The following is a 21,356-nucleotide window of genomic DNA, read 5'->3' on the forward strand; positions in this document are numbered from 1 at the left end:
GTCCCTCTCTCCGATTTGGAGGAGAGTTGAGTGTGATCTGGTGCTTGAGGAAAGAGGCGGGACTAGGCTTGAGGCTGGCCTCCACGTAATCTTGCAACGACCCAAGACAGTCAGGGACAGTTTCTTGCTCTGTAGAACACAGCCAGCCCTGCTTACCTCTGTGTCAAAGGGCAGCTATGGCCCCCGAGATACCCTGCTTGGGACCTCTGGTGTCCCCTGCACCTGTAGGCATCCCGAGGGCATGGCCCGACAGCTGCAGCACGCTACTCTGTTTATTTATTTACTCGCCCTTTTTCTGGAGAAGGTTCAGCTCCCACGCCTGCCTCTTTCACCCTGTTTTTCCAGGAAGTACCACCCATCTCCCTCCTACAAAGGCTTGTCAGCCTTTCAAAGGCCTCAGGTAATTGTACCTTCACGTGGGCCAGACAGCGCAGGCCAAAGCAAGCACCATGCGTCTGTGTTTGGCTCAGAGCGATCCCCAGGAGAGGCACTAACTAACGCTCTTGATGATCTCTGATTAGAGGCTCGGGTAGGCTCAGACAGCTGTACCTTTGGGGAGCAGAACCAAGCAAACAGCTCTGTGCTCCATGTGGTTTGGTGGACAAAGCAGGGCTTTAACCAGAGAGGCCCTTGGTGATGAAAAATCCGAGGGCCAAATTCTCTTCAGTTTCCAGTGTAACTTTCTGTCCCTAGCCCCATTCTGCTGACATGTGGCATCTGTCCAAGCCAGGCCCACCCCTGCCCTCTGCCGCCTTGTGTCTTACCAGCTGTCCTGGGAACCTGTCTCTATGGATGGGGAATGACCTAAAGGGCTGGCCGAGAGGCATAGACCTTTCTGAGAAGGAGTTTGTGCCATTTGGGATTGCAAAGCGCTCCTTACGTTCCTGGCTAGGAGGTGCACCTCTCTGAACAGACCCCAGGGACAAGAAAGGTTACTGAGAGCTTCACTTGAGACTTGCCCAGAGCTGCCAAGAGACAGCAGAAGGTGTCATAGAAGAACCGGGGACTCAGAGGCCTGAAAGTAGACCTGCAGGCAGTGGGGTTCCCCCCCACCCCACCCCGTGTCAGCCAGAACCCAGCCCAGGCCCAGGGGTGGCTGGGAAAATCCCTTCAGCGCCGCAGGGTGTTCCCTCCCACAGAGCCGAGTGAGCCAAGTAACAGACAGGAGAAACATGCCGGCCCGGGCTGGGCCCTCTGGCCCCTCTGGCTTCCCGTATGCTTCACCAGCTTCTGAAAGGAGGATCCGGGTTCTCTAACAGCAAGAGAGCTTCCTGCCAGGCTGTTGGCTTGTTGCTTTCCTGGAGAAAGGCGCTTCTGCCCATTGCTTCTAAGACCTCCTTTCTAGCTCTCTAAGGATTGCTGAAGGGCTATCGATCTGAGGCCTCCAGTTTCCGGAATGTACCAGGTGATCTGACCCCTGAGGGACCAGGAGAGAGCATCTCTCGGGCAGCTGGGAGCTGGGAGCCTCTCACCTTAATGGGCTGCTACTAAGGAGCGGCAAGCCCGTGGTGTAGGGAGGGCCACACTGCTCGAAAGCCCTGAGCATTCTTGACATAGGTGGTGTTGGGCTGCATGGAGATCCGTAGACAAATCTTAGTTAGAATTTCTACTGAAAAGTTTATTCTCCATTGCCTGATATGCAAGTGGTACCCCAAGAAGAAACCTGGGGTTTTGAGAGGAGTTTTCTCCCTCTACACTCAGAAAGCCATAACTGTCCTGGGGCACAACAGCTTGGTCCTGGGTAGGGTTACCTTAAGCAGTCTTTTGTTTTGTTCTTTTTCTTGTCTTTTTCCTTTCCTTCCCCCCTCCCCCTTTCTTTTTTTGTGACAGGCTTTCTATGTGCAGCCCCGGCTGTCCTAGAACTCACTATGTAGACCTGGGTGGCCTCAAACTTAGAGATCCACCTGCCTCTGTCTCCCGAGTGCTGGGATTAAAGGGGTGCGCCCCCGCTCCTGGCCTGCTCTAAGCAGTCTTGATCCCAAGGACAGGTGTCCCTCAGTCCTTGCGAATCTGGGACAGCAGCCCACAGCTGGCTTCAGAGCATGGGCACATTGTTTGGGAACCATTTTCTGTCTCCTTTGCAGCGTGGGGCTGCCTCCATTCATTGAAGGAGCTGGCTTTGGGAATGAGGAGGACCTAGATTTGCAACTTGGCTCTGCAGTTCGTTTCCTGAGTGATCTGGGGCAGGTTACACACTCCTGCAGGGCTGTAACGTTAAGTGAGACTAGATGAGACAATGCATCTAAAACACTTAGCCCTGAGCCCAGCACTCAGCATACTCAGAGAGGGGCAGCTACGCAGTCATTAGATCAGAGCAGGAGGAACGGCCTTTCCTGTTCCTTTGCCCCCCGTTTGACTCATGATCTTTTACAAGGACAGCTAGGTGGACCATCTCACTTCCCAGGTAACACACCTACATGGTTCTACAGGCCTGGCAAGATCCCAGGTTCTGAAGTCAGTCCGGATCTTCTTAAGATTCGGCCTCTCAGAGTCTTAGTATTCTTATTCACAAAAAAAAAAAAAAAAAAAAAAAGAAAGAAAAAGAAAGAAAGAAAGAAAGAAAGAAAGAAAGAAAGAAAGAAAGAAAGAAAGAAAGAAAGAAAGAAAGAAAGAAAGAAAGAAAGAAAAAGAAATGGTGGCGGCAGTGTCTTTCTTGCTCCCTGCCTCCTCGGTCCATCAGGAGGGAAGGAGATGGAACATGCTTGTCATGGCAAATGAACAGGCTTCGGTTACTTACTGCTGGAGCTGTTTGGGTTTGGACAAAGATAAAATCAGTTTAACGCAAGGAGGTTAGGAAAGATGGGGGTTTTAAAGAGACCAACAAGAGCTGGGAGTCGGGTTGGGTCTGAGGTCACAGTCAAGTGCAGGGGTCCCCCACCTAGTGCTGCGGGGTCAGGTCTATGCAGCTGAGAAGCCCGTGTTTGGCCAAGCACCCCACAGTCAGAAGGCAGTACCTCCGGGGGACAGCATGAGGGTACCTTGGGATGGCTTACAGCCTTGACCCTGGGGTCCGCCGCTATTGAAGCCGCTGAGCAAGTCAGAATTGAAACCGACTAATTGGGTCATTTGGAGCACACACAGAATTATGACAGATGGTTCACATGTGGGGCCAGCTGGGCAGGCAATGAGGACTCACAGTTTGGACAGATTTGGGCAGGTAGGGATTTAGCCTCTCTTCAGGGAGTTGGCTCTCTCTCTTGGCTAAGCCAGTCTTCGAAACTCAGGCTTCTTCCAAAAATGTTTGTCCATCTAAGACTAAGACAGCCCCACCTGGGGTTGGGTCCCGGGTGCCGAGGAAGTCTTCTAAGCTCTCAAGTATTGTAGCAGGGTTTAGTTTCAAGCTGTCAGATGCAGTCTTGTCCTCTGCTGCTGAGACTGATAGACAGTAAGGTCATGATCCCTGATCTGGGATACCACTCTTGGAAGGTGATTCCGGGGGAGGCCCTGGGCTCAGTTGCTGGCTGCAGTGACTTACTGAATCATGCAATCTTTACAAATGGCCTGGTGGCTGACCCAGGCAAGGACCCCAAGGCCTTCCTAAGAAGTGTTTCTTGAGGGTGTCAGCAGAACCGAGTGACCACAGCTGCTCCCTCGGAAGGCTGTTGGAAGAAATATCGAGACATGGGGCTGGTAAAGAGCATGGTACTGTGGAAGTCAATTCAAGATTAGGGATGCTGGCTGCTCCCAAGAGGCTTTCCTGTGCCTATGTAGGGACAGATTTGCCATGCCAGAGGAGTAAGCAGTTGTACAAAAAAAAAAAAAAAACACAGCTAGAGAGCCCCCTGACCTACATACAATTCCTTCTGATGGCATGACACTCCTGTCGCCTCCGGGCTGTGAGACAGAGCAGTCCTGCCAGCAAGAGGTGTAGAAGCCTCACTGGGAGGTGACATCTTCCAGAGCATGGAGATGAAATCGCGGCAGGTGGCTTTCCCTGGCTCAGTGTTTCCTCTGATTCATTGGCTTCAAGACTCAGAGAACCCTGTGGCTATTCTGAACCTTGGTTTTCCCCGTCCATAAAGGGGAATCACAATCCACACCCCAGCTAGGCATAGTAGTACGTGTCTATAGTCCAGAGGTAGCAAAAGGATCATGTGTTCCTGGGCAGCCTGGGCTGCATGGTGAGTTCCAGGCTAGCCTAAGCTAAAGGATCATGAGATTCTATCTCAAAAAATCAAGGCCTGGGAGTAGAGTGCTTGCCTAGCATGTGCATGACTTTGGGTTTGCTCCCCAGCACCAGAAAAGTAAAATAAGAATAAAGAATCCACACCTTCTCTGCTTCTTGAAATTGCCCAGATCAAAATGAGATCGCAGATGACAGACTATATTATCAAGTCGATAACTTAGGTGGAAGATAGTCAGAAGCCACTTGGTAAGGTAAGGGCTGGCTGGGCTGGGAGGCTCCGGCTGGGCCTTGTTTATAGAGCAGTGGCCTTTCCAACCTGGAAAGGACCTTCTTGGTCCCTCCCACTCAGCAGAACACCGTAAGACAGGAAGCAGAGGGCCCGCTGCTCCTTGGGCATCCCCCTGGGGAAGCTGAGGCTTGTTTGCCCTGCAGCCGGTAGGAGTGGTCTGGGAAGCGGACAGGCCTGACTTTAAGAGGAAGCAGAGGCTCACCACAGCTCATGCCCTCAGCTCCCTCTCCCTCATGCTTTTAGGAAGAAAGCTTCTCCGTATGTTGCAGCATGAGAGGATGGTAAACACTCCAGGGACTTAGGATGGGAGGTGTCCCCGCCCTGAAGGTCGGATGCTGAGAAATAACAGTACTGCTGTGTGCTAAGGCCCATGGAAGTCCTTATTGCTTTATAGGTCTGGGGTGGGGCAATGCCACTATTTTATAGAATGCATCTGACTTTCCAGAGGTTGGCAGCTAGGAAGTGGCAAAGCTGGCATGCAAACCAGGTCTGCAAAATGGAGAGACTGGGTCGATACATGGCCTTTCTCTCCCAGCTCATGCTCTTAGCTCCTTGGTTGAGTATTATCACCAGTGGGGTGAAGAAGAACTTGTCATCTTCTGATCCCAGTGCCTAGTGGGGGACCAGGTTGGGGGTGGGGACAACAGGTCCCTAAGGACCCTGTGCTCTAGGACCTACCCCACCCTACTCGCTACATGTCCTGACCGATTCAGGGGCCCGACTGTCTGGTGCTATATCAAAGCTGCCCTGTTGTTATCATGGAAGTTCTTCCAGGCAGCCGGCACTTACCAAGGCCAATGCTTACCTGGCACTGTGCTAGGCCCAGACGAAGACGACCTTCTAGGTGTTTGTCATTCAGCAAGGTTCAAATGACAGCCCGACTAATACTGCACAGCAGCTGATGAGAAACCCAGCTCAGGTGCTGGGCCGTGTTAGAGGGCCCTGTGACTGCCCATCCTACACTCTCCGAAGGGACTCCAGCTCTGTTGCCATGCTCATCCAACCCAGCTAACCTTCTTGGCCTGTGCTTTGAAGAGGGTGCCGTGAGAGAAGGGGGTTCTGTGGGCAGGGGGCAGAGGGCTGTATCCACGGAGCACTGGCTCAAGGGCTCGGTCCTTTGGCTTCCCCACGTGATCCCCAGCTGCTGGCTTGTGCTGCCTGCTCCAAGGGTGACCTCACCCTCTGGCCTGTAGCTCTGCACAGGCTTCCACTGTATAGAGAGCCACGGCCTCCCTCCCCTACTCAAACCTTGGCCTTGTAGCTCCCAAATGGCCCTACTTCCCCGGCCCTCTGGCCACCCCAGCGTCACCAGGGATCGGTGTGCATTTGTTGTTCTTCACCGATGCGCCCTTCCCTGATGTAGCCTCGCCCTCTGGAGCCTCGGGGATGGGCTTGGGCCCTGGAGCCCCCTTGAGTCAGGGAGCAGCCCTGACCACCCATTCCTGTCTCTGTTCTCCCTGACGTCAGAAGGCAGAGTGCTTGTTCACTTTGGAGGCTCACTCACAGGAGCAGAAGAAGAGAGTGTGCCGGTGCCTGTCGGAGAACATCGCCAAGCAACAACAGCTGGCCGCATCACCCCCGGAGAGGAAGGTAAGGACTCTGCCCATGGCTGCGGCCCTGACTGCCACCGTTCCCCCTCGGCTAGCCTAGCCTTTCAGCCTTGGATCTGAGCTGGGAGTCATCCAGAGTTTAGCCCCTGGACCAGGGCAGTGGGCTTGGCACAAAGGTCTGTGTTTGACTATCTCTCCTCCGAGTTTTCTCTGGGTCTGCGGAATGGACTTGACATTGCTCGCGGAAGGAGCAGCAGCCGAACTGAGCACGGGCCATCCGTTTTCGGCTCCGCTCTTTGGTTTGCCGATGGCAAGGCTTAACTGCCCTTCTGCTGTTGGATGGGCAGTGTCCGGGGGCAGCACACCGCTGTTAACACTAGCCCAAGGCAGACATAATTGAGGGGATGTCTGTGGTAGAACACCCGTAGTTTGATGCTTGCCAGAGCCAGGTGGAACTGACTTTGGATTGCTGAGGCCGGGGGCTGGCCAGCTGGAACGTCAGGGAGAGTAAAGACGGCCAGTGAAGGCTGAGCTGGACCCGTACAGCTCTGTGCTGGGGAGCAGATGCTATGGGAGCCGGATAACAGCCTCCTCCTTTGATACTCAGATGTCTGCTGCAAGGCACAGCTGCTTGCCCACTGTGAAGTCATTCGGGTATCTTTTCTTACTAGAAGTGCTGGCCGTTTGGAATTGGGGGTGGTGGCTGCACAAGCTGCTGGATGAGGTGTCAGCTCTGTCAGCTCTCAGGGAAGAGGGGATGAGAGGGGCCTGGAGCTTGCCAGCCTGTGGGCCCTGTTGCTGCTATCTGGTGTGTCCGGGCTACCAAGCCGTGTGCCCTGGCTTTCCGAGAGGGCAGTGAGCACATGGAAGAGGTGCCGGCAGCCTCTCCCTTCAGGGCTGGACAGCAGCTCTCCAGCAAAATGGCAAGGGAGGCGAGGATCGGAGAGCCGCACCATCCTAGACTTTGAAAGGTGTTTTCAGGGGACAGCCTGAGTCAAACGCTGCTGCTGACGGCCGGTGTAACTGTGGGTGAGTCCCCTTGTTGCCCGCGCTTTGATGGCTCCATCAAAGGGGGCGCTGGTCCCTCCCTTAAGGGCTGCTGTGGGCGTTAAATGGGAGGGCACGTGCGTGCCGTTCATGGCGTAGCACCAAGTACGCAGGAGATGTTCACTCAACAACCACTAAGGGGCGTACACTGTTCCCCCAACCCCATTTCAGGTGGCACTGGCTGGTGGCACTGGTGACAGTCCTCTGTCACCATGACTATAAATAGGCTGCCTTACCCCCATGGTTCTGTGCTGGCTGCAGTCAGAGCGCAGGCCACTTTCCATTCTGTGGTACAGTCCCCAGGTCACCCAGGGCCAGCGCTCACGCCACTGTTTCCTTTTCCAGAGGCTTTTTCTTCCTCTCACCTGGGGGAAGAGTGCTCTGTGCTTTGACTCCAGAATTTGCTGGCTCTGGAGAGCGGCAGCCTCTCAATGCCCTGGAGACTCTCCAGTGCAGGCTCACCTAGGAATGTGGGAATGGTAAAGGCAGGCTGTTTCAGAGAGGCTCTCGGCCCTGCACAGCAATAGGCTGGCTTGGCGGACCCTGAAAGGGTTCCAGCCCTTGACTCACCCCTAATATGTGGGCACCCTGGGCAGGCAACCGTCTGGACACCTTAGTACACTAGCTCTGTAAGTGTGTTGTTAGACGGGCAGCTGGAGGGGGTGCAAAAGAGGGGGCGGAGGGCCTGGTAGCCAGAACAGCTTTGGAGGCGTGTTGTGCGGCTGAGACCTGGGCCCTGCTAAGACTTGGACATCTCCCTGCTAAGACTTGGACATCTCCGCTCTCCTGGAGAGGCAGTCACTGCACCACTTGGCTTTTGTGAGGCAGTCCCCTCCCTGGGGAGGGGTGTGTGTGTGTTTTGCTGCTCAGCCCTACCCAGCCACACCTCCACCATACCTCCTCCAGGAATTTTCACAGTGGATTCCATGAGTCACTTGCAAAGTGCTTCTTGAACGAAGTTTCTGGTAAATCAGATCCTCTGCAGCCCTCTAGCAGTCCAGGCATGCTTCAGCAACTCTAATGGCTGGACCCACCTCTCATCCACCTGTACTCAGCCTCAGGGTGACTGCAAACATCCTTCCCAAAGGATGGCCTTCCCCCAGCGAAGGATGTCGTCCTCCAGGGGAGGAGCAAGAAAGCCAAGCCGGTCTGGGAAGCTGGCTCTCGCTTCTAGGCATGAAGGTGTTCTGTAGGACCAATGCCGTGGTGCCATGCCTTTCCCCTTCCGTTCTCTTCGTGAACACTCTGCCTCCTGTGGAACTGAGGACGCTGTGACCCGGCAACCGGGCCCCATTCCAAGGCCTCCACAGGGAAAGAAGGGCTCATAGAGCAACCATCAGCCCCCCACCCCGTCCCCTTCCCATCCCAGCCCCTGCTCCTCCCCATCGTGTGACTCACCCTTTACCATGGAATGCTCTTCTCCCTTCACACACAGTGATGGACACAGTCTGTCCTGAGAAGGGCTGGGGGTGCTTACTGTCAGGCCCCAGGGGAAGTGGAGAAGGTGAGTGTAAATAACAGCACTCAGGTGTGAGGCGCTTCCTCAGCAACCTATGGCAACCACTCCCCGCAGGGCAGCCGGAAGTCACCTGCTCGGTCCCTTCTGCTTTGTGATCCTAAGAGGCCAGAGACTGGGGCCAGCCACCTCTCTTAGGAGAATACACTCTGGAGCGTTCTTTAAGCTTTTGTGCAGCTTTCTATAACGTATGTGGGAAGGGGAGGAGATGGTCTGTGGCGTGGCGATGTAGGGGTCCTAGCACAGTGTGTGTGTGTGTGTGTGTGTGTGTGTGTGTGTGTGTGTGTGTGTGTGTGTGTGTCTGTGTGTGTCTGTGTGTCTGTGTCCTTGTGTGTAGGTAGGTCAGAGGTCTATGTCAGGTGCCTTCTTCTGTTGCTTTTCACCTTAGTCTTGGAGATAGCATCTCTCACTGACACTGGAGCTCACTGATGGTGCTAGGCCGGTTGGCCCCTTGGACCAGCCCACCCGGCGCTGGGATTGTAGGAGGGTACCGCCGCACTTGGCTTTTTCTGCGGTCGCTGGTGCCCAAACTCAGACCCTCTTGCTTGTGCAGCAAGCACATGGCCTGCGAATCCACCTTCCCCGGCCTCCACCTTCCCCCGTTTGAGACAGGGTTACATGTAGCCTAGGCTGGCCTCAAACTCCATGTGTAGCCAAGGATGACCTTGAACTTTGGCTCCCTCCTGCCTCCACCTCCCAAGGCTAGGATTACACATGTGTACCACTATACCCAGTTTATACCGTTCCGGGCATTGAACGGGACAAGGAAGTACTCTATCCACTTGGGTTCCCTCCTCAGCCCTAAGGATGTTCTCTTCTGTGGGAATAAGTGATCTGCCTTCTGTCTCATCCCAGCTCCTTTCTCCCGCTCAGCACCCATGCTTCGTCTTTAGAACTCTGCCCCTCTCTTGCTTCATTACGTGTCCCTGGAGGGCACCCTCCTTTCTTATGCCTTTGATAACAGGGACCAGGCTCCCTCTGCTACACTTTTAGCACTACTGTGAGGCTTCTCATTAGATCCTGTCAGAGCTGGTCCATGCTGTGGCCAGTGAGGCTTAAAGCTGCCAGGGACCGGCTGATCTATACAAATTTTGATTATTTCATCAAATACACATGATGAATGTCTCCTCTGTGTCTGGCATTGCTTTAGATTCTTTGGGGCCACAGAGATGAATGGCACCTCATCTGGGTGCTTATGGACTTCTAATTGGGAAAGGGATGATGTGGGCACTGGAGTGGTGATCCAAGCATTGGAGGCCGTGCCTGTAGATCTGAGAGTTGTCCACAGGAGTCCTGACTGTTCATTCATGGTCAACAGTGAACCTCCCACTGGTCACTCATGCAGGTGCTTCTGGGCTGGGCTCCAGAACCTTCTGAACAGAGTTAGGCTTGTTTCAGTCTTCAGGGACCTAAGGGTGAGAAGGGTACATGGACCAACCTTGTTCTCGGGTGGATCCTGGACTCTATGGGGGAATTTATCACATTTTCTCCTTAGCAATCACAGGCTGGTGATGGAGACAGATATGGTAACAGTTAATTCAAAATGATTGCATTGAGCTTGGGAGAACCACTTAGCCTCCCTGAGATGTCTCATCAGCAAAGTAGATGGGGTAACCAGGGTTATTGTGAGGCTGTGTAGGGTGTTGCAGCATGCAGGAGGTCCCTAGTGAACTACCCACTGTGATGCTCATCGTTGTCTTTCAGTGTGACTGTGTAGGACAATTTATTGTTATTCCTGTTTACTGAGGTTGACGCTGGTCCCCAAGCACATGTGACAACTGTTTTATTTTGTTTTATTTTTTTTTGACACTCCCTGGTAGCTACCTGCCAGATTCTAGAGCCCTGGCAGGGAAACTGAGGCCTCCTGGGCCTCCTCTGGCTGTATGACTTCCAGATGTGACACTGAGGCATGTGCCACCTTGCCATCTCCTCTGGGGCAGCTAGAGATGGGTCTCAGAGATGCCAGGGACTGACTGAGTGCCTTAGAAAGAAGCACAGGCAGGTTTTTGGAGTCAGGCAGTCCTGGACAGCGAGCTAATTCCAGTTCTGTCTGGTTCCACAGAAACTTCACCCTTACGGCTCTCTCCAGCAGGAGATGGGGCCAGTCACCTCCATCAATGCCACCCAGGATAGAAGCTTTACCTCACCAGGACAGACTCTGATTGGCTGAGCAAGCCCAAGGGCGGGACTATGCTTCTGGCAACTTAACCCTTTTGGGGCTTCCCCTACCACACAGTAACCTCATCTCAACTGGACCCAAAACGGAAGACCAAGATGGTGGGCCTAGGGTCCTCTGGAGGGAGTGGTCCCAAGGGTGTGTGTGGACTGGCAGCAGGAGGAACAGTGGTGTGAGAGACCCTGTGGGCTTGGACAGAGTGGTACCTGGAAGTCCCGGATGGAGAAGATTCTGAAGCAAGCTCCCTTCAAGCAGAAGGAGGCTGAATGGCACCCGGGCACCTGCCTGGGCACAGCAGGAAAGAGGGAGAGGTCACTCTAATGGAGGACAATGCCTATGACCCATTCCTGCCAGAAGATATCTTACCTTCCCACTCCTGTTTCATCTGGACACATTTACTTCTTCATGCAGTGGGTACTGGGGGACATCTCCTTTGTGCTAGTGACTGTACCAGGGGATACGGCGCTCCCATCAAGATCACAGCCCTCCAGCCAGTCCTGATAGGGAGAGAACGTTAAATAAATCAGCACCAATCCATGCTCACACACTGGGAGAGTCCACACAGAACCATCACAGATGTCTTCAGAGAGGGTATCGTGTCTAGTTGCGATGTGTAGGGTATGATGGGGAAAGACGTGGCTTGCAAGCAGAGCCTATGGGCTGGAAAGGAGCTAGCCAGCCAAAGACTTTAGAGAGGACATTCCAGGCAGTGGAAGCAGCACAGGCAGAGATGAGAAGGAGGGAGCATGGTGTGCCGAGGACTAGAGGGAGGCTAGTGTGGCTGCAGCTTTGTGAGGCAGAAGATGGAGCCAAGCCACACTACTCAGGACATACATATATGGCGATTGCTTTGTTGATCCCTACATGTAGTAGGGAGCCATGGAAGGCTCTTGAGGAAGGGTGTCACAGACCCCTCAAGTGCATGTCTACAAGATCGGATTGTAGCTAAGAGGAGCCTAAATGGCTGTGAGACTGGTTAGGGCTTCTCTTCAGGTCTCCAGGTGAGGACTGATGGTGACTTATTCTAGAGGACGCTGGGATGGTAGGTATTGGAAGGCTAGGCTGTGGGATAAGGAAGGATGATTTGCTCACCCCCACCTGCCCTCATACTCCACTGGGTCTTGATGTCTCGGTGATGTAAGGTTTGAAGCCTCCCTCAGAAATACTCTTCTGGTCAGTCTAGAGCTAGGGCCAGTGCTGAGCTTCTGGGAATGTCTGTGGCCACTGTAACAGTAAAGCTTAGGTTTTTTTCCCAAGGTGGGAAGGTTCATGGTTGCCCTGCCCCCCAGGCTCCATATATTAGTACTACTTCTCATGCCAAGGGGTCTAGAAGGAAGCCAGGGCCTTACACTCAGAGAACTGCTTTTCTGTGGAACTTCTAAGGGCCAAGGTCCAGGGTCTAGTAGACCTCAGCAACCTTCACAGAGACAAGGCAAAAGGTAGCCTGTTCAGAGCTAGCTGGGCCCACTCCCTGTCCATCTAGCTGGGACTCTGGGCTGGGCAACTTGCACAGCCTTCCCTAACTGCAGAGATCCAGCAGGACAGAATCCCAGGGCTGTGGATTAGAGGCACAGCGGCTACATGCTAGAGAGTATTTGTAGGTCTAGGTGCTGGGGGCTGGGAGACAGAAAGCTGTAGTGATGGCCACAGCCAGAGAAGACCCCGACCTTAGTCATGTAGGACCTTAGGGAAGATTTTGTGCTCTCGTGAGTTTGCTAAACGGCCAGGGCCACCTGCACGGTGGCCTAGAAGAGAGTAGGTCCCTTGTTTCCGGTTTCTCTTCCTTCTAACATAGGAAAAAACGAGACCGTGTTGAATCATCAGTCTTGTGGGACATGGGGTGAATCTGCGGGTGTCAGGCTAATAATGCCCAGCCCAGGATGGAAAGATGCTGCTTGGCCTGGTACAGGGGATATGTAGCACCACGCGGCCAGCCAGTGATCAGCCCGCAGGGTCTGTGCAGACAGCACACTACATTTTGGTTTCATTTGATGCTCTTACATAATGACCTTCAGGGGACCAGGCGGCACAGGAGAATCGCCAGCCTGGGAAATCAGCAATCTTGTCTCTCCTGAGTCTGGGGACCTCCCTCTGTCCAGCAGAGAGGTACAGAAGACGAGAGCTCTCGTCTCAGAAAAACGGAGGATCTGGACATGACACCCATCCCTGGGGAAGCTCCTGAGTAGGACAGATTCTCCCATCAAGCTCCCAGGCCCTCTGTCCGGTAGGGAAGAGAGCAGGCCCTCCTGGCAGGCCCTGGGCTAGCTTGCTCCGTGACTACAGTGAGCCACAGCACCATGACGGTCTTGCCTCATGAATCAATGCGACAATTAATTTGGTGTCACGGGCCCGAGAAGATGAAATATGACCTGGTGGTGGCCACCGCTCTTCAGTCCATCCCAGCTGTTCAAGAGAATGAACAAGCTCTCAACACTGCCTCTGAGAGACATAATCACGGGAAACCTGGCCGGCTCCTCCCTGCCACATAAATCATGCTAAGAAGCACACAATGACCTCTTTCCTGATGGACCAATTGTCTTGGGTGGTGTCTTTGGCCCCAGAGCTGGGAGGATGGGAGCACAACTGCTTTGTTGTTGAAAGGCCATTTGTGAGATTTGAATACAAAGTGCCCCTTTCAGTCCTCCTATGTATTCTTGGTTCCCATTTCTGTGTCTTGGGCTCTGAGTCCTTTGAAGTTCATCTCTCATATAAGCTGTCACGGCTGAGTCTTTTGGCCCTTTAGGAGCTATAGATAGCCACATGGACCTTTTGGGGACGGAGAAACTTATTTGTATATTTATTATTATTATTATTATTAATTTCCCCTCTATCTTTTGCCATCAAAGCCTGTATACTAATCGTAATCAGTTCCGGGGCACCGAGGAGGTTCTCCAAAGTAGAGGCACAGGCAGTTTTGCTGGGTGGATGCACACCTACAGTGAGAGCCCCACAGTGAGCGTGCACTTTGGAGATGGCAGTAGGTCCCTTGCTTTGTCTCCCATAAACAGACTCATTTTGTGAAGGGAACAATGAAAGGTTCTGAGTAGTTCAAATGACTTAATCTACGGTCAGGCAGCTGGTAAGAGGCCTAGTCCATTGTCCTTTGTGGAGGCAAAGGTGTTTGGAGGGACAGAAGAAGTAAGAGAGGTCATTCTTGGCCCATTCCGCTGAGGAAGAGTGCTTTGGGGGACCGATTCAATGAGACACGTTGTTTGCCACCCAGTGGAGCATTACTCTCCCTAAATGGTGGCCCAGGCTGAAAAACAAATCTATTTCCACAAGACTTGACAAAGGTCTGATATGAAAGGCAGAACTAAGCTCCTAAAACAAGCCCTCAGGATGCCCTGGAGTGCTGGGTTATGCACCTTCCCCTTCCAAGTCTGGCTCTCAGCAGGATCACTGGTCACCATCCCGGGACCTGGCAGTAGAGGAGTGATGCCAGAGGCAGGGGGTGGGGGGGGTGGGGGTCGGGTAGCTCAGGCTCCAGCCTGCTAGTGCGGGCATCGGGGCAGACGATAGGAGACTTTAAACCAGGCCCAGCGGAGGGCAGGAGAGGACCTGCCCCTGCCAGAATCCCTGCCTGGCTTGGGCTAATCTGCTGGTTTAAGATGTCAGCCCTAAGTAGCTGGGAATCTACGGGATCAAATTTCAGCCTCCCCGCTCCCTCCCTGCTGCAGCGCGCTCCCTCTCCTAGAAGCGCATTCTTTTTCCAGCTCCACGGCTTTCCAGGCTGCCTCCAGCTCCCCTGCTCTCCCTCCCACTGATGGGCTGGCTGAGGGAAGACTGCCTTCCTCCCTGCCTTGGTCTCAGAGGCAGCCATCTTTCTTTTCTTCTTCTTCCGCTCTTAAGGAGCCGAGAGCAACCCGCCTCTACACCTTGTCTTACCTTTCTTTTTCTTCCAACCTAGTCTCTGCAGAGGGTCACCTGCCATGCCCTCAGCCATTCCTAAGTCTTTGGTCACGTGTAGGATGCATGGTAGTGCTAGGTGATCTGCCGAGCACTCGCTGTGAGCCAGGCATGGCATCCACCTCCTGACCTTGGTTGTCTCTTCTGACCCTCCCTAGAGCCTGAGGTGCTATGCTAGCTAGCCTCTTGAGAACTGACTCCCACTCTACTCAGTTCATAGATGGAGACACTGGGTCTTAGGAAAGTTAAACTTGCCTGAGATCACACAGCTAATGTCTGCGCAAGGCAACCCTGCTCAGAGGACCTGGCACAATTATTTGGTTCTACTGTTTCCTTGCAAACACAGACCATTCTAGTTGAGAAGGACTGGCCGAGCCGGGCAGTCACAGTCTTGTGGAAAGGCTCTCCCCCACGGTCCTGAGCATAAAGCCTGGGTCACAGCTTGACTCCCCTGGCTACATGGGTGGGAATGTCCCTTCCTCCCAGAAATCCTTGTGCCTTTCCATGGGCAGGCTGTTCCTTGACACTGTTGTCCCCCTTCAATGTCCCTGATGGCTGCAGTCCCCAGGGAGACGATCATGGCTTAGGGCCTCTTTTAAAACACTTTCTGAGGCGCGACTCAGAGGTTGCTGCCTCCACCCACGCCGTGCTTGCCAGAGGAGTGTGTGCATCCTTAGCATGGTGCATCCTTAGCATGGTTCTACCTTGCTTGCAAGCATGCAAGCTCCTTGGGAGCAAGTGGAAGCCATCTTCTGTTCTGCTGTTGACTGGCCCATGACGCTCAGTAGATGGTGTAGAGCTGAATTCAGCTGTTCAGTGCGACCCTCCCTCTATTCTAGAATGGAGATGAGGAAACAAGATCAAAAAGGGGAAGTGACCTTTCTGCCAGGGTCACAAGCCAACCAGTGTTAGAGCCCTGGGGCCAGAGAGCTCGTGTTCTTGCTCCACAGCTTTGCAGATACCAACAGGCCCACACCCTCCCTTGATCTATGATGCAATCTGGCCAGGTTTGCATCAGGGCAGAGGGCTAAACCCTATCTATCCCCATGCTCACACAGGCATTCCTGGAGGAACAAAAGCCTGGTCAGAACTGCTCCTTGGTCCAGGGCCACCGCCCCACCCCCAACCCCCTTCCATAAGTGCTCTGCCTCCAAGAAAACCAAAGTAGGATTCAGAAGTCCCGGCCTTGAATACTGACTTATTCAGTACTTAGTGTGTGACCTTGGACAAATCACTTCACCTCTCTGATCATCTGTTTCCTTACTTTAAAAACAAACACACAAGACAAGGAAGCTGACTACAGGTGGTCTCCAGGGTCCCCCAGAATGCAGACTAACCATAATGATTATCTGTTGTAGAGTAGTTACACCCTTCAAAAAGCAGGAACCAACTCAGATTCCTTATCATAGGCACTGTTCCGGGGGTACAGACCCACATCCAGACGTCTGACACTGAGGTTCAGAGGGAAGGATGGGCAGCTGTCAGTGCCTCGGGACTCTGGGAAAGAGTTAGAGGAAGAAGGAAGGCAGCTGTCTTAGGACTCACCTTGAAACAGGAGAGCACGTGTGAGCAATAGTCATGGTTAATACTCTTCACTCCCTCGCTGTACAGACAAGTGCTAGTCAGCTCATACCAGAAGAGGTCCTAATCTCAGACACCTGTCTAAGAAGCCTTTTCCTACTTCCTCTCCATCCCAAGGTTCCTCTTCCAGGCTGCCCTGGGAAGCAGCTCCATTGGTCTCCCAACCAGATTCCCCTCGGGCCCTCTGTCCCTCACTGTGCGCAGTGTGCCCTGGACTCTTGCTTGACTTCATGCATGTTTGTGTGCACATGTATTCTTCAGCCAGCCCTCCTGCCCGCTGAGTCTCAGGCTTACTTTCCAGGAGAGCTGTTGGTGGTCAATTTGCCCTCTTCCAGTTTCCAGTGTCTTCTGCAGACCTTTTCAGAAGCATCTCTGTCCATTGCAGCCAGTATCTGTCATTCATTGCTCAGGCAAAGCAACACGAGATACATTTTTCCATAGAGGGTTCTTAATGCCATGATTACAAGAAAACAGTGTTCTAGTGGTCTGCCTGGCTGGGACATTAAGGGTTGGGTAGGCTACCCCAGTCCTCTATGGGAAAATTCATTCTGAGACTCACATTCAATTCCCAGAAGTCTTTGGGAACATAATCCAACATATGTATCTTAAAGTGGAGAACATAGTGTGTATGCTGAGTAACTGGAATTTTCGTCAAACCGTAGGATTCTTGAATGTGGAACTGAAAGCCTCCCTTGTCCCCCAGGGAGATCAACAGCTTTACAAGCAGATTTGTAGAGAGAGAGACCAGGATAGAGGCTAGAACTTGGCCAAGGGCACAGAGTCAGTGACTTGAAGGTCTGCCAGAGGGGATACGGATGGCCTTAGAAAGCAATGTTCTTTTCGCTTAGCAGATACGTTGTCATTGGGAAGTCCCCAACCTGGGCCATGATGGGAACTGAGCAGCTAGCCCCAGTGATGGGCTGACAGCATGGGGTATTATCTAGTCAGCAGGCGTGTCTACAAATTCCAGGCACGTTCTGGCTGGAAGGGAATGAATGGGCCGCTGTGTTTTACCTGGAGCTGGGCCGTGTGTGGAGTGTGGCGGGGGCTGGCAGAGACGCTCCGCTTCCTGTGGGCGGTTCTAAAAATAGCAGTGGGAACATTGCTGAGGGGAAGGGGAGGGGGCTCCTTGGGAGCTGGGTGGGGATGCCTGGCCCCTTCCTCTTCCTGCCAGGCCCTCTGCGAGGAAGTCCTCCAGGTTCACAGAATTCAGATCTGGGGAGGCCCGGGAGCCCCCCCCCCCCCCCCCCCCCCGGGTCCTCACCTCTCTCCCCGCCCACACAAGCAGGTCCTGGAGGCCCAGAGCTGAAAAAGGACTGTTCAGTAGTCACCAAGCCTGGGGACAAGGTTCCAGAAGGTGGGCTCATTTCCTTCCTGCTCTTTCAGAGGGCCACCTCAGGTCTCATGAGGCTTCTCTTGCGGCCTTGGGTGCTCAGGGCCTGGGAACTCTTGGGACCGGATGTGGTCTGCCTTCCTGAGAGCCGCCTGCCAGTCGAGGAGCCTCCCGGCTAGCCTGCCCTGTTCGCTGACCTCAGCTGGCTGGCCTTTAGCACCTTCTCTTCCCTTTACTGGTGTCCCTTCCTTGCTGTCCCCTTTTGTCACTTCCTGCACTGTCTGCAGAGAGCCAGCCTGGAGGAGAGAGGACCTCAGGGCCCCGGCACTGTCTCTGCCCTTCCTAGGGACAGGCAAGGGCAGCTGAGGGACCTGCGGGACTGTGAAATGAGGCAAGGTCCTGGGCAGCCTGCATCCACTGTCCTGTGATGACGGAAGGGGATGGACGCAGGACATCTCTTACCATGCCTGGCGAGAATAGGTGCCCAGTGAGAAAAGCAAACATGGGGGAAATTGGTCGTGATCCACGCTGGACTCTCCATGACCCTCCACCACAGTGGCACAGTATTGTTTGTTTGGTGCAGTTGATTTTTGTCGTTGTTGTGAATAATTACTGTAATTGATGTTTTTCGTGGAGAAGACATTTAATACAGATGAACGAGGAAAAAAACAAGGTTCACCCCCCTTTGCAGTGCTCACTGTTAACTATTATTAACATTTTGGGGTGCACCCTGTCAGAAATTTGTTTCTCACACATATTTCTTGTTTGCAAGTTAGGGTTATTTCTAGATACAGTTTTTTTTTTTTTTTAAATCTGCCTTTCCCACTTAACAGTGTAGTAGTGTATCCACATTTCCTCCTAATAAATGATGTTCTACAACACCACTTTTAGAATATTCATTTCATAGGAGAAATCTGCAATATTTGAATCATCTTTAAGAGTTAGGTGCTTGGCTACAAAACCCTGAGATAAAAATCCTTAGCAACATAACTTGGAATCCCCCAGCATCCAGTTCATGCCTTAGTATATTGTCTGACTCTCAATAAATATTTATTGACAAGGATTTTGTTGGAATTAATTTGGGACAATTGATTTCTGGGTCACCGAGTGTGCGTCTGTAGAGTGGGTTCTTGCTCCAGTAGCTGACTTACATTTCAGCAGGGCTCTGCAGATTTCCATTGCCACCTCAACTGGAACTGCTCATCTTGTTTGGATTCAGTTTCTGTCTCTGTTTCTCTGTCTCTGAGATCTCTCTCTCCCTAGTGCTAGGGATCAACTCACTAGGCACACTCCAGTGTGAGATTTCCCATTTTTAATAGAAGGAGTCCTACTTCCCAGGAAGCAGACATCTTAGGAAGAGAATGACTATTTCCCTGCACCCTCAGTGGCACTATATATTGTTAAATTAAAAACAACTGTTTTTAGATTTATTTATTTATTTATTTATTTATTTATTTTTGGTTTTTCGAGACAGGGTTTCTCTGTGTAGCTTTGCACCTTTCCTGGAACTCACTTGGTAGCCCAGGCTGGCCTCGAACTCACAAAGATCCGCCTGCCTCTGCCTCCTGAGTGCTGGGATTAAAGGCGTGCACCACCTCCGCCCGGCAGATTTACTTATTTTATTTTATATGTGTATGAATGTGCACCCACATACATCCCCCCATGCTTGTAGAGGGCAGAAGGTGTCAGATCTTCTGGAACTAGAGTTACAGATGGTGGTGAGCTGCCATGTGGGTGCTAGGAAACAAACCCAAAAACTCTGTAATAGCAACAAGTGCTCTTAACTTCTGAGTCATCTCTTCAGCCCCTATTATTCCATTAAAAAATAAAAGGGCTCCCTTTGATTCCTGGAGTCCCTGGACATGTATTTACATGCCCTTTGGACATTTAATCACCTCTTTGGGCAATAGTCTCTTCAAGTCTTTTGTCTATTTTTTTTTTCCTGTTGAGCTGTTAGTAGTTGAATTGTTCACTCACAAAGAGCTCTTCATATAAAAGAATGTTTGTGGACTAGCCTTTCCTTTGAAGTTCTACACCTTGACTTTAGTTGGCTAATATTTTTGCCTTCCTGCTTTCATTCACATATTTCTGTATCAGGCACCACAGCAGTCCTGTAAGAATTTGTCTTCCCCTTCTACGAGCTGCCCTAAGCCTGTCGGCCGGCTCACCACTCCCTTTGATTTTCTCTGTAGCTCCTAGATGAAATCATTTGCATCCATAGCTTCTGACGGCCACGGTTGTAAAACACTGGTGCTATTGAGTTCTAAGTCCCCTTTAACTCCTGATTATGTCAGCAGGCAGGAAATCTCCAAATGTCCTGGCTGGCCACTTTCTAATGGCACACCATCTTACCCTTGACTTACGGGCTTCCGGTTGCTGTGCGGAGCTGTCTTGAAGCGTTTTCTACGAAGCGTCCAAGGGTGTTCCACTTCGTTGGCTCTCAAAAGTCTGGAAATGTTTGCCCCTATGCTGGAGTCAGAGCTTGCTTGAATAAAGGACTTTATCTCAAGGGTCCTTTCTTCCAAGAGGCCCGAGCGTGGTCCTTGCTCTCCGGTCTTTACACACACAAACAGCGCGCTTGACATGGCTTTCTCAGATCCCCTCATGAAAGCAACCAGGGTTTCTCTTCCCCATCTTTGGAATTGAGAAATGTTCCCAGGATCCACTCAGTTGTTCTCTTTTGGCAATGGTTCCCCGTCGTAACTCCCTAAGCCATTTCAGCCTAGACACCCATCTTTTCTCTCAGCTCAAAGACATTTTCATTAAATGTCTTTGGAATTGCGTTCTGTGTTCAATTTCTACTTCCTGAAATCTCTACTGCAAATAATAATTAATAACAATGATGCTGAGTACTCAGTGTGCCTTCCTTCTGCCATAGTATGTTATCTGTCCGACGCTGTTGTTGTTCCCACTTTACTACATTTTTTTTTCATTCAGAGAAGTTTTATTGATAGTAACCCAAACTTAGGACCAGCTCAGATATCCTTCAGTGGGTGAAAAGTTAAAGTAACTGTGCTGCACCCGGCCCACAAAATGCCACTGTTTAGATACTGTTTTGTTGCTGTTTAGATACCTGAGAGAAACAATGTAAGGGAGGAAAGATTTGTTCTGCTCACAGTTTCAAGGGCTTCCATCCATCATAGAGGGGAGGGTATGGTAGAGAGACTGTGTTCTGCTCACAGTTTCAAGGGGTTCCATCCATCATAGAGGGGAGGGTATGGTAGAGAGAGCGTGTTCTGCTCACAGTTTTAAGGGGTTCCATCCATCATAGAGGGGAGGGTATGGTAGAGAGAGTGTGTTCTGCTCACAGTTTCAAGGGGTTCCATCCATCATAGAGGGGAGGGTATGGTAGAGAGAGCGTGTTCTGCTCACAGTTTCAAGGGGTTCCATCTATCATAGAGGGGAGGGGATGGTAGAGAGAGTGTGTTCTGCTCACAGTTTCAAGGGGTTCTATCCATCATAGAGGAGAGGGTATGGTAGAGAGAGCGTGTTCTGCTCACAGTTTCAAGGGGTTCCATCCATCATAGAGGGGAGGGTATGGTAGAGCGTGTTCTGCTCACAGTTTTAAGGGGTTCTATCGATCATAGAGGGGAGGGTATGGTAGAGAGAGTGTGTTCTGCTCACAGTTTCAACGGGTTCCATCCATCATAGAGGGGAGGGTATGGTAGAGAGAGCGTGTTCTGCTCACAGTTTTAAGGGGTTCCATCCATCATAGAGGGGAGGGTATGGTAGAGAGAGTGTGTTCTGCTCACAGTTTCAAGGGGTTCCATCCATCATAGAGGGGAGGGGATGGTAGAGAGAGCGTGTTCTGCTCACAGTTTCAAGGGGTTCC

The 21,356-nt window shown here is 52.1% G+C and overlaps 1 protein-coding gene across 12 annotated transcripts in view; it reads left to right on the forward strand.

The window, feature by feature from the left end:
• The window catches only part of Rgs3 (regulator of G protein signaling 3), a 142,703-nt gene that overhangs the window by 83,000 nt on the left and 38,347 nt on the right, over positions 1-21,356 (forward strand). For 9 of the 12 annotated variants that reach the window (XM_076564333.1, XM_076564331.1, XM_076564329.1 and 6 more), the window contains one exon: positions 5,883-6,005. In XM_076564333.1, coding sequence (XP_076420448.1) covers positions 5,883-6,005 — 123 coding nt within the window. Of the gene's footprint in view, positions 1-5,882; positions 6,006-10,590; positions 13,352-21,356 lie in introns of those variants that run through there. The other 3 variants (XM_042271259.2, XM_006979546.4, XM_006979548.4) reach the window with 1 other exon arrangement.

This window comes from Peromyscus maniculatus, chromosome 2 (assembly GCF_049852395.1).
Source record: "Peromyscus maniculatus bairdii isolate BWxNUB_F1_BW_parent chromosome 2, HU_Pman_BW_mat_3.1, whole genome shotgun sequence".
Classification (NCBI taxonomy): Eukaryota; Metazoa; Chordata; class Mammalia; order Rodentia; family Cricetidae; genus Peromyscus; species Peromyscus maniculatus.